The sequence below is a fragment of the Macrobrachium nipponense genome, chromosome 4 (assembly GCF_015104395.2).
Source record: "Macrobrachium nipponense isolate FS-2020 chromosome 4, ASM1510439v2, whole genome shotgun sequence".
NCBI lineage: Eukaryota > Metazoa > Arthropoda > Malacostraca > Decapoda > Palaemonidae > Macrobrachium > Macrobrachium nipponense.
In genome coordinates, this window is record NC_061100.1 from 136,000,137 (window position 1) to 136,017,344 (window position 17,208).

General features: G+C 36.4%; 1 protein-coding gene across 3 annotated transcripts in view; it reads left to right on the forward strand.

Moving 5' to 3' along the window:
- The window catches only part of LOC135211212 (TBC1 domain family member 1-like), a 307,524-nt gene that overhangs the window by 130,176 nt on the left and 160,140 nt on the right, over positions 1-17,208 (forward strand). For all 3 annotated transcript variants that reach the window (XM_064244447.1, XM_064244445.1, XM_064244446.1), the window contains exons 10-13: positions 2,598-2,726; positions 4,268-4,388; positions 7,921-8,037; positions 9,071-9,281. In XM_064244447.1, coding sequence (XP_064100517.1) covers positions 2,598-2,726; positions 4,268-4,388; positions 7,921-8,037; positions 9,071-9,281 — 578 coding nt within the window. The remainder of the gene's footprint in view (positions 1-2,597; positions 2,727-4,267; positions 4,389-7,920; positions 8,038-9,070; positions 9,282-17,208) is intronic.

Consider the following 17,208-nt stretch of genomic DNA (forward strand, 5'->3'; position numbering starts at 1 on the left):
CCAGGTTAGTCTGAACAGAGAGCGACCTCTTTCATCCAAGATCTCCTTGTAACACTGCATCAAATCCATGACGCCTCTGGAAACCCTAGTGAACCTGTCCAAGTTGGGATCCTGAGCCTCAAAAGTTGACAACGCTTGCTGCAACTCTGCAAAACCTCTTATCAAGTCCTGCCTTGTGAAAGCCTTAGGCTCTGGGGTGGGTGCTTCTTCTTCTTCCTCTATTATCTGCTTCTCCAGTTGTATCAGGTCCTCAGCAGATAACTCCTCGCCATGAGACTCCAGCAGCTCTGTAACATCATCAACCTCCATCTCCAAATTGATTTCCTTACTCAGGGCAACAACGTTCTTGACAACTAGCTGAACTGTGTCCTCAAACCCATGGAAATCATTCACAAATTGAGGACAAATTTTCTTCCAGTACACCATTCATGTTTGTTTGCTTAACCTCCTCCCAGGAATTAGCAATGTTCTTTACAGCATCAAGGATGTTGTAGGATTTCCAAAAGTCCTTCAGAGTCAAGTCCTTCTTGGTTTCAGTTGCCTGTAAAGCCATAGCAATTGTCCTTCGTAGGTAGTAGGCTTTGAACGAAGCAATCACTCCTTGTCCATAGGCTGTAAAAGGGCCGTGGTATTAGGTGGAAGGTAAACCACCTTGACATTAGGGTTGAAGTCTCCCCAGCTGGGCAGGGTGTCCAGGGGCATTGTCCAGCACTAGCAACACCTTAAAGGGATACCCTTGGAGGCGCAATACCGCTCCACACTTGGAACAAAATGGTTTACGAACCAGTCCTCAAACACTGCAAGTGTCACCCATGCCTTCTTGTTGGACTTCCAAATTACTGGTAGTTGACCCTTCCAAATGCCCTTGAGTGCCCTTGGATTTTCAGCCTGATACACCAACAAGGGCTTCAGTTTGAAGTCGCCAGCAGCATTACCCCCAAGAAGTAAAGTTAGCCTCTCCTTGCTGGCTTTATGACCGGGTGCTGACTTCTCCTCCTTGGCGATGTAAGTGCGGTTAGGCATACGTTTCCAAAACAAACCTGTCTCGTCTACGTTAAACACTTGCTGAGCAGAATAACCCCCCTCCTTAATTATCTCAGACAACGCTTTAGGAAATTCACTCGCTGCTTTCTCATCCCCACTAGCAGCTTCACCTTGCAATTTAAGGTTATGGTAATTGGCCCGAGCCTTAAATCGCATAAACCAACCCCTACTAGCCACAAACTCTTCACTTTCACTTCCCTCCCCCTTTTCTTTTTTCAACGCTTCAAACAATCTTTTCGCCTTCTCCTGAATCACCATAAGGCTGACTGGGATACGCCGTTGATTTTGGTCTTCCAACCAAAGCACCAATAACCTTTCCATTTCATTTCAATTATTAGACCACTACGCTGCTTAGTTATCACTGTCGCTTTCATAGGAGCAGATCCTTTCACATGTTCAACGATGCGCTCTTATCTTTGATAATGGTAGCAACGGTCGAACACGGCTAAGGCCAAGCGAGCGGCCAATGTTTGTTGGCGTTTCTCCCTTCTCAGATCGCTTTATAATGTCCACTTTATTTTCCATGGTGATGGCCTTTCTTTTCTTCGATGCACTACCATCAGAAGAGTCCGCCTTGCGCTTGGGAGCCATAACAAAGAGCAAAAAGTTACAAAAACGATACAACACGAGGGAGAGAGAGGCAGTGTAAACAACCAAAATGGCGTATGGGCGAGGAATGAGCGTAGCGAAGCGACGCCGTCCTCTCCCCCCGCAAAGCGTATTCTTCCGCCGTGCGCCCGGAACTAGTTCGCGTTTGTTTACGTTGCTTACGACGCTAAACCGCGTAAGACGGAACGACGCAAAATATTATTTTTTATATTTTTATGGGGGCGCGTTCGTAACCACGAAACATCGTAAGTCGAGACCAGCGTAACCCGAGGACTTACTGTATATACATACATACATATAAATGTAAATATATACCGTATATAGATATATATATAAATATATATAAATAAAATAAAAGGAGCCCATAAAAACACCAAAATAGTATAGAGAGAAAAGTACTATAAAAGATAGACAGGTAATGAACATCTCAAATGGAGCATGGGATTCAGATGTGATCGACAAGGTTTTCATTCAACCAACGCTTAAGAAGATTAAAGGAAGATTATCAGCGGGGGTGACCTAAATTGGCTTACCTGTGGATGGATCTCTTGGTATAAATACTACCACCTTTTCTGTAAACCTTTCTCATTCATATACCTGAAGAGAGAGACAGCAGTCTCTGAAATATAGTACTTTTCTCTCTATATTTTGGTGTTTTTATGGCATAAACAGAATGAGGTTGTCTGCTAGTAATGGTATCCCCATTACTTGGCGGGATCAGTCACCTGGGCTAAATTTTGAAGCGTTATACCTGAATTTATTTAATTTCCAAGGCTCTTAGGCAAGAAATTGTTAGCTAAGTAATTATGCACAGGGTATGTAGTATACATATATAAAACTTTATTTTATCATAAAAATATAATTTCTCTAACTTTGTGTAAAATGGGCATTAAGTTTACCTTGTTTTATGTAGGGATATAATTCATGTCATTTTCTGTTCGCAGATGCTGGGGCAAGATTTCAATCGTACAATGCTTTTCCACATAGGCCGCAATGAAGTGCAGCTGATTAACCCTGAAATGAAGTCAGTACAACTTAACAAGTATTTTAAGGATATAGCCCAGTGTTGCAGGGTAATAACTTGCACTTTATTGTTTTTCTATCTGATGCTCTTGTTAAGCATCATTGCTTTCTTATATCCAATTTTTATATATTTCTCATATCAAAGATGAAATATTAGCAGATTTCATATCCCATCTGTTGAAAGTATATCTTACTAGTATGTATTGTGTTCTACACTGCACCAAGGATTAGTGAGGTACTGAGGTAAGTTATCTTGTTGACATTGGTTTTTGGGTTTTTCAGTGATTAACAGTAGAAATGTTATTATCCATGTGGGTAGTATCTTATCTTTAATGTTGATAGAGTGATAAAATACCAGGATTATCAGTTGCTGAAGTGTGGTATTGTTTGTGACTCACTCAAGTTTATAAACCCACTGTGAATACTTACACTCTTTGGTAATGTTTGTTTAACTTGCAGGTATGGAAATATTAATTTTAATTATGGGACTTAGCCAGTAATTATATAGCTAAGAGTTTCACTTGCTATATAATTACTGGGTAAGTATATTGAAAACTTTATTTTATTATAAAAATGTCACATTTTGATAGCTATTATATTTAATTTTTGAACATTTTATAGCATATCTATTAATAGTATCTTTTAACAGACATTTGCAAGTACAGTTGTCCATGCAAAACTTCGTGATCCACGTATTGTAGAGTAGTAGGTGTAACTCAAGTTTACAGTAATCAGTTTGACGTTGATTTTTTTTAAAGCACATGGATGTCTTATTGCTATGAAGCCATATTTTAGTTTTATGTTTTTTTGTTGCAGTTGTTTGTAAAGGGAGAAAAAATTCAAAAGAAAGTACATAAAAATGAATTTAATTTATCTCCACCCAAATTTAGGACAGGAAATTTCATGAAAGTAGAATTGAAGAGGGTTTACAAATCTATGGTAATGAATTGTAGTTAGTTAAGACAGAAATAGAGAAGTGTAAATGCATATAAGTATAATTAAAAGGAGAATAAATATAGAAATTTCATAAAAGTAGAATTGAAAAATTTCAAAATATGTTGATGAAACATTATTGAAGAGAAAAATTCATTCATATTTATAATTAAAAGGTAAATATAAAAACATTTATTTCCAAGTTGTCATGTAATTTGAAAGTTTTTTGTAAGACATCAAAAAGGAATTCTATGAAAAATGTCTGATGGTGAGGAGCCTGCCAACCTCTTCAATTTTGGAACTTGTAATTATTAATAAAAAGTAGTATAATGAGACTGCTAAGTCTCATTGCTAGACTTTAAAGGAACTTTTTGGGAGAACTGTTCAATGAAAATTAGATTCTATATTTAAATAGTAAAAGAAAAATGCACCAAGAATGTAGGCCTTTAAAAACAAGACAAGCAAAATGCATCATTGAAAGTAAATAAAATGGAAAATAGGTTGCATACATGTTTGAATGATAATAGAATACAGAATACGAGACTAGATGTCTTTCTGGAACTGTTGTTTTATGTTATGGTGAGTGCTGTAATATTTGTAACATACAAAAATGGCATAATAGAAGGTAGGATATTGATTATCATTTTATCTTTTTCAGGGTGTAAAACATGATGACCATTTTGGGCTCATATGTCGAGAGTTGAGTGGTGACTTACCTTGCTATCTAGGCTATATCTTTAAATGTCAAGTAAGCTCAGTAACTGAAGAGATAATGCAAAGTAAGTTTAATGATTTTGTTATTTAAGACATTTTCAAGTGAACTGAATACAGTACGGTCCCCAATTATGCGAGAATTTGGTCAATCCACGGCCTCGCAGAACGGGAAAATGGCAGATTTTAATGCACATACCTTATGAGAATAATTCCATTAGGGCCAAGGCAAACAGCAACTTACCCAGCCAAACTTTTTTACTACCCATTTTCAGTACTTTCTATGTACTATACTGTATTTTTTTCTAATAAGAAATTGTTCATATGGATGAATAAAACATTAAAAAGGTTTTAAGGTTTTGATTTTGATAACTTGAAAAAGTTTAAATTACTTCAGGATGGGGAAAGCTACCACACGCAAACACTGCCACCATTGGGTGCAAGTGTACTGTAAGATACATTCATTTCCTGTTGTAAAAATCTTTATAAAACCTTTTGGGTGGAATTTCCTCTACCCATCCTCTGCCAAAAAAACCTTCAAACTCCTCTATTTCATCCTCCGTGAAGAGTTCTGGAGAAGGAAGGGTTTGCGTACCACTTGAGGTTTCAGGGACTGGCGCATCATCCTGTTAGGTGGCCTAATAAACTTGGTTATGAGCACCTATCTCAGTTTCATTGTCCATCATGTTCACTATGTAATCGTTTTCTTTTAAATTTACTGTACAATAAAAAGAGAACTGATAAAAATTTAAAATTTGATATGAAATTACAATTTCTTAAAAAGAAATTATAAAAGTTCAAAATTCAACATGAAATGACAGTTTCTTGAAAAGAAAAGTCTAGATGAACGGCTCTCTCTCTCTCTCTCTCTCTTCTCATCGTCTCTCTCTCTCTCTCTCTCTCTCTCTCTCTCTCTCTCAAATGCATCTGCTTCTCTGTTAATCACTTTTACTATTTTACTAATCATTTTCATCAAAATCTATTTCAACAATAAATGATCAAATGTCAAAAGTTAGTCAAAGCAAGTTAACTTTGACAGAAAAAATTCTTACTTCATGTTTAGCAATGACGGATTTCAAGTTGTCGACTGTCGCCAAAATGGAGGACACGGCACACAATGTTCAGCTGGCGACCAATTGCGCAGTTGCTCTTTCCTTCATCCTTTAACTTAAAGAGAAGCTTTTTAGTTTCGAGAGAATAGTTCTTCCTCTTCAACTTCAGGGCAGATGTATACATGATGTAGATGATCGGAATACACTTTGCAGATCTGAATAGTAATACGTATGGCGATGATGATGATGATGATACCGATCATTCATACACACTGTGCAATGACGTCCCAAATGAGTGAGGCATAGCCTTCCGTTTTAGCTAATGGCTGAGCAGGAGCCTTCAATTTTGACCAATGGCTGAGCAGGAAATCTTTCTCACGCATCCCCTCCCTTCTCTCAGACACCAGCAAACTCCCCCCCTCACTCCAAAAAAAAAAACTTGAAAAGACAATAGATTTGATACACTTTGTGATGCTTGACTCGCAAACTTTGAACAACTTCACAGATACAGAAAATTTATTTTTGAGAACTAGCAACCGCATAAAAGGGGAATCACACAATCCGATCATGCATATTTTGGGACCGTATCGTACCTTTTGATTATGTTATGTTATCCTGTATAGAGTACTTTTAAGTATCCAAATCCTGTCACTTTATATGACAGTGCTCTTCAAGACCTTGCCAGAGAACTTTGACAGCACAGGGTAAGTGCAAGGTAACAGGTATATCAGCATTTGCTGTTACTACATTCATTCTAGTCCGCTTCAAGCTTTCTGTTTATCATAGTAATAGAAAAAGCTACAAAGTAGTAGAAGAAGTTACAGAGACAGCTGCTTTGTGTAGAGTATCTACTATTACTTGGGTTGTCCGTATAATAAGGTTCCGAAGGAGCTGCAGTCGAGAGGAACGCTGTTATGCCGGATCCGGTGACACTGGCGTGTAGCTTCGTTCCCCCTCTCCCAGTCCCCCACCCCGGCGAGCTGTCTGCGACACTCAGCCTTGGCTTGGCAGCCGATAGAGATGGAGCTCCCACTTGCTTCTCCCACCAGGTGCAAATTACGCTGTGTGATTTGTTTTTTGTGTTAAAAAAACACTGCACTGGTTGACATTCATTCCCAACTGTGTGAAGTCTATGGAGAAAAATGTATGAGTATACAACATGTGCGCAAATGGTGCAGAGAATTCAAAGACGGATGTACAGACGTCCGTAACGCATTTCAGAACCGGAGAGGAGCTGAAAGAAGAGGTTTTAAGCTGCCTTTGCGGAGCGGCGGGAGAGTTCTGCGATTCAGGCATAAACAAGATGGTACACTGCATGCAAAAATGCATTGATCTCAACAGCGATTATGTAGAAAAATAGGAAGAAGTCTAAGCTTTCCAAAAATGTATTATTCAATGCCAATAATCATGTTTTTCATTGTGAAAAATCTTTGGGAACCTTCTTTTACGGACAACCCTTGTATATCAAAATCTAAAGAAGAGGTGGTGGAAATGTTTGAAATGTAGCAGAATTGAATGGAGAGATAATTGAATATTGTTATAAGCTAAGCAGAGCTTATGGTGACTGGAAAGGAAGCAAAGGAAAGTGTACAATCAGAAAAGTGGCCATATGTTTGTTGTGAGAAAAGTATGGTGGTGAACTATACCACAAACCAAATGAAACATTTGATGTAACAAGAGGTGCTTAGGATTACAAAATATAAGTGAGGCAAGAGAATTGGTGCCCAAAATATAATGCAAGAGCAAGTGGAGAAGAAAGTAAATTTAAAAACACACTTGACTGAGAGCAGTGAAAAAAGAATGGCTGTGGCATTTATGAAATGGAGAGAGGTAGCAAGACTTCTGTTGCATTGGTAGAAAGAGCACATTTAATGGGTAATACTCTGTTCCTGTATAATACATAGTTGTGTAGAAAGATGTCAATAACAAGGAAAAAGTTGAAAAAGCATAACCTCAAACTATTAAGATTCATGGCCAAGGTACACTGGGAAGCGTGTGTTAGAAATGAGGAGTGGGCTGAAGGTTTTGTTGCTAGCGGCAGTTAATAAGGCTGACCTCTCAAAAATTGACATGAGTTAGACATGTGATGAGAAATTGTTGGTTTGGAAGCCGCAATATATGTAAAGTCTCAAGAAGGCCAGGAAAACAGGGAAGTAATGAACTTTACCTGTTAGAGTTCATGCTGAAAGGACTCAGAATAGGTTATTGTGGAGAGACCTTATTTCATATCCAGTCCTATAAAAGTAAAGAATTATGTAAGAAAAAAATTATGATGGTAATAATAATGCAGCTTTTAAAACATTTGCCAATGTTTGTGAGGTGCAAGTTTGGCACTTAATTGACTAAACAGTTGTTTTGACTGTAGCTTTTAGATCTGTCCCGTGAACTTTGAATTTGATTCCATAAACCAAGTTCACTTATATGGTAAATTGCTGTCTCCCTATAAAAACTATTGGGGGAATACCAAAATTATCCTCCTATTTAATTATTTTTTAAGAATTTTATATATTGGTTGACATTAACTCACATTGTCTTTCTGTTATTTCAGGTCTTAGTAAAGCTTTTGCTGCATTGCATGAAGCGCAGGTTAAAGAACGACAGAGCAACCTATTATGTGATCATTGCCCAATGAGGTGGTTTAGTCAGCTCTGTGCAGAAGTTGAGGGTAAGCTTTAAGTTCTAGTTTTCACTATGAAGAGAGATGATATTTAGTAGTAGAGCTGAAGTGTCATTTATATTCAGACATTGTCAGATTATTTTGCTTGTAACCCTCCTGTCTCAGTTCACTGTACCAGTTGCTGGATTGCATTTCAAATGATTCTTCACAGGTTGAGGTGGATATGGATTATGAAAAAGCAAATTTACTTCTCTATTGATTATGTACATAAAATTCACAAATACTGCACTATATCCATGTGTGACCGGAATAGTGTGTATATTTTACTGTATGTATTGGAAAATGTGTAGTATTCCATTGTATTCAACCTATTTTCATAGGTGTTTAATCAACAGTTATTTGTCATCATTATTGCTTTTTGATTTTTGTTTGTGTTAATAATAAATTATTTATGTTTGTATACAAAGCCATTTATAGTTACTTATGTATATATTTTTGAGAATTTGCCCATAATGCTTGTATAATATTACAGTATGTGCCAATTAAACTCATTTTGTATAAGAGCCGAAATAGGCAGCACAGTACTCAAACAATTTAAGTATTATATTTATGCTAATTTCAAATTAGGTGTAAATTAAAAACATTGGAAACTATTATTACAATTTTTTTTTGAAAACAGATATTGAAAACATATGACACTGCTTAGTGTGACCATTTTGATTATGTTACATGGCAGCTGTTGGGACAAATAAATAGCTAAAGAAATATAACATACAAACAAAATATAGCAGAAAGTGGGTTTCATTCAAGAATAAATATTTTTATAATGGTTGCAAGTATACTGTATTTGGAAGGTCAAATACATGTACATATGTAGTTTTATATTGACAATTTTGTATTCTCTATGAATACAGGTATGATGGGTTTTGTGAAACATTTATGTATGTTGATGTAGCTGGTGATGTATGCTTTGTTGTAATCTAGTTTTCTGTTGAGTGGTGTGGTTTTTACTACAGAATTTTATTTAATGTGTATGTTTGAAGTGTAAGATCTACTAAAACACATTTCTTATTTATATTAGGTTTACCAGCTTCCAAGGCTCACATGAATATCATGAAACAGTTGTCAACCTTACCAGAAGATGATAGAAGGATGTTGATAGCTAAATATGAAGGTGCAGAAACTTCTGATGTTCAAACACAAAATAACATACTGATGATGCTTCTCCGTGCTCATTTTGAATGTAAGCAGGCTTCTCACTCACACACAGCTTTACCTGGAGGAGGAGTGAAGTAAGTTTAGCCCTGATTCTTACTATGTTTTCATAAGTTATGCAAGTGTAATTGTAACTTTGTTAAAAATGTATCAGATCAGAATGTAGCGTTTGGAGGCCTAATGTACCACAGAAGCCATATACAGGTAATCTACTTTTGATGGGGTTAGGTTCCGAAAAACCCATTATATGTCAAAAATTTGTATCTCAATTATAGCCTAGCCTACACGAGGGTAATCAGTACCATCTTTACATATAGGGTAATGTGCCCTACACTATACAGTATACTTATACATATACGGCATAGTAATTATTAATTTCAGCTAATTCTCTAGGTTCAGTGCTCATATAGGGTAGTGTACCCTACGCTATACAGTATACCTTTACATATACAGGCGGTCCCCTGGTTACGACGGTTCCGGCTTACGACGTTCCGAGGTTACGACGCTTTTTCTTAAATATTCAATGGAAAAATCCGTCCTGGGTTACGACGCTTGTTCCGAGGTTACGACGCTGACGCTTCCGACGCTCCGAGTTAACGACGCTTTTAAAAAACGAAAAAAAACATACTATGATAAAATCCTTTATAGTTTAGCACAGTATATTAATAAAAAATAAGTTTTCTGGTTAGATTACAACAAAAAAAAAATTTTGAGATTATGATGATTTTCGACACTTTTTATGTTGTATTTTTCTATGTTTTTTAGTGACGCCTCATATGCGGAACTAGTTTCCGAGCGATTGAATACATACTAGTTTACATATAACAGTCCAAAAGCGCAAATAATGAAAAAATCATTGCTTGTTTCCAGTAATAATAACAAAACAAAGTTTCTGGTTAGATTACAACGCAAATTCCAAGTATCCAAAGAGAGACATTATCCAGTAATTTGATCAGAGAGAGATAGAGAGAGAGAGAGATAGAGAGAGAGAGAGAGAGAGAGAGAAGAGAGGAGAGCGAGAGAGAGATGAGGAGAGAGAGAGAGAGAGGCGTCTTCCGACGCTCCGAGTTAAGGACAGAGAAGTGTTCGTTTCGTTAAGAAACGGCCTCTGACTCATGCCAGTAAATGTTTTGTTGATACTAATAATATAAGCCTATTTAAAGATACGTTTACTTTAATTAGTCTATATGATACGTAAATAGTAATCAACTGTTCTTGTAGCCCTCAATATTTGGCAAAATCGAAGTATCCAAAGAGAGACATTATCCAGTACGTAATTTGATCAGAGAGAGAGAGAGAGAGACGCTTTGGCAACAATGTTCTCGGGGGTTTTTATAGCTTCCTTCTGCTTGATGATCGTGGATATTGTAGAAGGATTTCGACCATACTCGTTTGCCAAATCGACGATACGAACGCCACGTTCATGCTTTGCTATAATTTCATGTTTTGCTTCCATCGAAAGCATTTTCTTGGGTTTTTCTTATCACCTGCTTTGTCTTTAGCTTTGAGACCCATGGTTAATAATAAAATAGACAAAATAACACGAAAAATAGGCGCAAATACAACGAACTAAACAACGACGTGTTAACATGCAGCACCAACAAACAAACAGACTGAACGCCATTTTATCGGTCGCCTATACAACTAAAAAACACTCATCGCAAAATCGTATCTCAAATATTTCGTTGTATATCAAAGCTTGTATTTTCGCAAATTTTCTGTTGTATCTCAAAACATTCGTATATTAGAGGCAATCGTATGTCAAGTTTCCAATGTAATTTGATCAGAGAGAGAGAGGAGAGAGAGAGAGAGAGAGAGAGTTCGACGAGAGAGAGAGAGAGAGAGACGCTTTGGCAAAGAATGGTCTCGGGGATTGACGTAACGTTTATTTTCTGAACAGATAGGACAGAGAAGTGTTCGTTTCATTAAACGGCCTCTGACTCATGGCAGGAAATGTTTTGTTGATACTAATATATAAGCCTATTTAAAGATACATTTACTTTAATTAGTCTATATGATACGTAAATAGTAATCAGCTGTTCTTGTAGCCCTCAAGATTTTGCAAAATCACTCCAGGTTGTACATAAAACTTCAAGAATGTAGTGTCACCAGAGGATTACAATAGTTTTACCTTCAAGAACCAGCATTCTTTTATGAAAATAACTCCAGGTTGTACATAAAACTACAGGAAACAACATGTAGTGTAACCAAAGGATTACAAGTAAGGTTTTTATAACTTTTTATTAGTTTAAGACATATTTCCAAGCGTCGTTCCGGCTTACGACGATTTTCGGGTTACGACGCGTCTCAAGAACGGAACCCCCGTCGTAACCCGGGGACTGCCTGTACAGCATAGTAATTATTAATTTTAGCTAATTCTCTAGGTTCAGTGCATATTGGCTCATGATAATTCAGTACTAAGAGAAATTGAATAACATTAATAAGTTAGCCTAGTATATATGATGATATATAACACGGTAAATTGGCTCAGATCCGGACCGATATCAGCATAATTTAGCGATACCTATCAGGCTGTTGATGCCTACGTATAATTATGGAATAAAAAAAAGGATATGCATCTTTTCCATGAATCTTTTAAAATTTATACATAACTCTATCCTATTATATCGTATGTATTCTCATATTGCGTACTGTATCATAAAATACTAACAAAGCGGTCAATGTTTCGGTTTGGAAGTCAGATGATGGCAAGTACAAGTTTATTTCGTCGTATTTATCTCAATTCGAAGCGAATTGTTTTGCTTCAATTTACCATAAAAGAATATCTAGATACTTTACCTATATGAGACAGGGTCATCTTTTCATTGCAAGACTGTGTTAATTTCAAGTTTAAATATGAATTTAATACGTCTCATTGGGAACTAAATTATTTTTTTCGTTAACAGATTGCTTTGTGGGCATGTTTATTGTGTAAGGAAAATTATGTGATTCCGTTTGCTATTTTCACTTGATTCCTTTGTAGTACGAGCTTTACCATTACATTATTTATCATTTATGATTCCTTTGTAGTACGAGCTTTACCATTACATTATTTATCATTTATGATTCCTTTGTAGTACGAGCTTTACCATTACATTATTTATCATTTATGATGCCTTTGTAGTACGAGCTTTACCATTACATTATTTATCATTTATGATTCCTTTGGATCGAGCTTTTACCATTACATTATTTATAATTTATGATTCCTTTGTAGTACGAGCTTTTACCATTACATTATTTATCATTTATGATTCCTTTGTAGAAGAGCTTTACCATTACGTTATTTATCATTTATCGACATGAAAACAGCAGTAAACTGTATTCTTTCAAGACCCGAAGTTTTGAATAAAATGATTCTCTCAACTTTATCTATGGTTGTGTTTGATCAGATAAGTTTACGGCAATTTTATCTTTGTTACCGATGCACAAATACAATCATTAGCAGCTCGGAAAGTGTTCTCAGCTTCAGCTACAATTTTGTTTAAATTTAACAGTATGTTTCCTAGCTGATCTTTGATCTATAGCATACAAAGTTATTACCTAAAAATATATCAGTCCTGTTATACATAACGTCATTTATAACATAACTGAGGTAATTATGTAGTTTGCTTGTACTTAGCAAAACTGTACACATTTACCAAACAAATAAAATGTTAAAACAAAACTTTCATAATTCTCTTTTGCAGTTTTTTTTTTTTTTTTTTTTTTTTTTTTTTTTTTTTTTTTTTTGTAACTTATTTTAACTAGAAGATGGGATAAAGTTAGGCTATTGTAATTTGGCTGCCTCTCTTGCTGCCTGGTTGTACACTGCTGGGCTGCGTCCGTTGAGTGAAATTTAAAAATACAGGCAGTCCCCGGGTTACGACGGGGGTTCCGTTCTTGAGACACGTTGTAAGCCGAAAATTGTCGTAAGCCGACACATCATCAAAAATCCTAAGAAAACCTTACTTTTAATGCTTTAGGTGCATTCAGAACTATGTAAACTGCATTCTTATTGCATTTTTCATCCAAAAAACCTTCAAATATTGATTATTTTGCATTTTTGGTGTCATATTTCTTGTGCCAGATCAGCGTTGTAGGCGTTGTAACCATTACATTATTTATCATTTATGATGCCTTTGTAGTACGAGCTTTACCATTACATTATTTATCATTTATAATTCCTTTGTAGTACGAGCTTTACCATTACATTATTTATCATTTATGATTCCTTTGTAGTACGAGCTTTACCATTACATTACTTATCATTTATGATTCCTTTGTAGTACGAGCTTTACCATTACATTATTTATCATTTATGATTCTAGTACGAGCTTTACCATTACGTTATTTATCATTTATCGACGTGAAAACAGCAGTAAACTGTATTGTTTCAAGACCCGAAGTTTTGAATAAAATTATTCTCTCAACTTTATCTATGGCTGTGTTTGATCAGATAAGTTTACGGCAGTTTTATCTTTGTTACCGATGCACAATTACAATCATTAGCAGCTCGGAAAGTGTTCTCAGCTTCAGCTACAATTTTGTTTAAATTTAACAGTATGTTTCCTAGCTGATCTTTGATCTATAGCATACAAAGTTATTACCTGAAAATATATCAGTCCTATTATACATACCGTCATTTATAACATAACTGAGGTAATTATGTAGTTTGCTTGTACTTAGCAAAACTGTACACATTTACCAAACAAATAAAATGTTAAAACAAAACTTTCATAATTCTCTTTTGCCGGTTTTTTTTTTTTTCTTTTAACTTACTTAATTAGAAGATGGGATAAAGTTAGGCTATTATAATTTGGCTGCCTCTCTTGCTGCCTGGTTGTACAATGCTGGGCTGCGTCCGTTGAGTGAAATTTAAAAATACAGGCAGTCTCCGGGTTACGACGGGGTTCTGTTCTTGAGACATGTTGTAAGCCGAAAATTGTCGTAAGCCGACACATCATCAAAAATCCTAAGAAAACCTTACTTTTAATGCTTTAGGTGCATTCAGAACTATGTAAACTGCATTCTTATTGCATTTTTCATCCAAAAAACCTTCAAATATTGATTATTTAGCATTTTTGGTGTCATATTTCTTGTGCCAGATCAGCGTTGTAGGCGTTGTAACCATTACATTATTTATCATTTATGATGCCTTTGTAGTACGAGCTTTACCATTACATTATTTATCATTTATAATTCTTTTGTAGTACGAGCTTTACCATTACATTATTTATCATTTATGATTCCTTTGTAGTACGAGCTTTACCATTACATTACTTATCATTTATGATTCCTTTGTAGTACGAGCTTTACCATTACATTATTTATCATTTATGATTCCTTTGTAGTACGAGCTTTACCATTACGTTATTTATCATTTATCGACGTGAAAACAGCAGTAAACTGTATTGTTTCAAGACCCGAAGTTTTGAATAAAATTATTCTCTCAACTTTATCTATGGTTGTGTTTGATCAGATAAGTTTACGGCAGTTTTATCTTTGTTACCGATGCACAATTACAATCATTAGCAGCTCGGAAAGTGTTCTCAGCTTCAGCTACAATTTTGTTTAAATTTAACAGTATGTTTCCTAGCTGATCTTTGATCTATAGCATACAAAGTTATTACCTAAAAATATATCAGTCCTATTATACATACCGTCATTTATAACATAACTGAGGTAATTATGTAGTTTGCTTGTACTTAGCAAAACTGTACACATTTACCAAACAAATAAAATGTTAAAACAAAACTTTCATAATTCTCTTTTGCCGGTTTTTTTTTTTTTTCTTTTAACTTATTTAATTAGAAGATGGGATAAAGTTAGGCTATTGTAATTTGGCTGCCTCTCTTGCTGCCTGGTTGTACAATGCTGGGCTGCGTCCGTTGAGTGAAATTTAAAAATACAGGCAGTCTCCGGGTTACGACGGGGTTCTGTTCTTGAGACATGTTGTAAGCCGAAAATTGTCGTAAGCCGACACATCATCAAAAATCCTAAGAAAACCTTACTTTTAATGCTTTAGGTGCATTCAGAACTATGTAAACTGCATTCTTATTGCATTTTTCATCCAAAAAACCTTCAAATATTGATTATTTTGCATTTTTGGTGTCATATTTCTTGTGCCAGATCAGCGTTGTAGGCGTCATAACCCTGGAACGTGTATTGTAAACCAAACCTGGAAATAATTTCTGATGAATATAATTGAAAAGAGCCGTAACCTCAGAACGTCGTAAGCCGAACCTGTCGTAACCCCGGGGACTGCCTGTACAGTGTTCACCCCATATTCACGGGGGAAGTGTACCAGACGTCCCCCCGAATAGTTAGAACCCACAGATAGTTAGAACTCCCCTCTGAAAATGCTTACATTTGCTTATCTTGAAAGTTCAAATACCAAATGTATACTTCAAGTATCATCATACATCAAATATACCGTTGAATTGGTATTATTAATATAATTTCAAAGTCATCTGAAACATTTAACCATTAGAAATATATAAACAGCAATAAGAGAGAGAGAGAGAGAGAGAGAGAGAGAGAGAGAGAGAGAGAGAGAGAGAGAGAGAGAGAGAGAGAGAGAGAGAGAGAGAGAGAGAACTTCTATAGGCTACACTTCTCCCATCTGGTAGCTTTATCCCTTCAGTTCTCGTTACTTTGCCTTTTTGTATGTTGACTAAGGTGCATTTTTCTATTCCAAACTCCATCCTGATGTCCCCAGATACAATCCTTACAGTCTGGATTAGGGTATCTATTTCCTTGATGCTCTTACCATACAGCTTGATGTTGTCCATGAACATCAGATGGTTGATTCTGTTGCCTCTTTTCTTGAGTTGGTACCCGGCATCCATCTTCTGTAGTACTTTTGTCATGGGAATCATGGCTACTACGAAGAGTAGTGGGGACAGTGAGTCACCCTGGAAGATCCCTCTCCTGATATTAACCTCTGCTAGTCTTATTCCAGAACTTGTAAGTATTGTATTCCAGTTGCACATTGTATTTTTGAGGAAGCTGATGGTGTTTTCCTCTGCCCCATATATTTTCAGGCATTCTATTAGCCATGTGTGTGGTATCATGTCGAAGGCTTTCTTATAGTCTATCCATGCCATGCTTAGGTTGGTTTTCCTTCTCCTACTGTTCTTCATTACCATTTTGTCTTATCAGGAGCTGGTCTTTTGTGCCCCTACACTTCCTTCTGCAGCCTTTCTGTTGGTGGGGGATGGTGTTTGTCTCCTCTAGGTAATTGTATAGCCTTTCACTGATGATACCTGTTAGTAACTTCCACATTATTGGTAGGCAGGTGATAGGCCTGTAGTTACTGGCTATATTTCCCTTACTCTTGTCTTTTTGTACTAAGGATGTTCTTCCTGTGGTCATCCATTTGGGTGCATGGTGATTTGAGATACAATGCTGGAGTTGTTCTGCTATTCGTGGGTGTAAGGCCTTGAAATTTTTGAGCCAGTATCCATGGACTTCATCGGGACCTGGGGCTTTCCATTTTGGCATTTTCTTTAGTTGGTGTCTGACTGTGTCTGTCGTGATCTCTGTGAATCCTTGTTTTATTCTCCCTGTTTCTTCTTCTTTGACTTCCTGGAGCCATGTTGCATGTTTGTTGTGTGATACCGGATTGCTCCATATGTTTTCCCAGAGTCTCTTACTTGGTTTGGCTTCAGGAATTTCTGGGTGGTTGTCTTCCCCTCTTAGTTAGCTGTATAGTCTTTTCTGGTTGGTTCCGAATAGTTTGTTCTGTTGGTATCCCCTATTCCTGTTCATGTACCGTTGGATCTTATGTGCTTTGGCCTTAAGCCTCTGTTTTACATCTTCTATTGTGTTGTTTAGTCCCCTCTCTTGTACTTTGTATTTCTCGTTGGGTTCCTCCCTGGTTTTCTTGCTTCTTAGCCTTTTTCTGCCATCTCTTTCAGTTTACTCAAGTCAGATCTCATCACCATGATTTGCTTTTCCAGGCGTCTTTTCCAAGGAGGTTGCTGTTTTGGTTTCTGTTGGGTTGGTTGTGCTGGTGGTGTT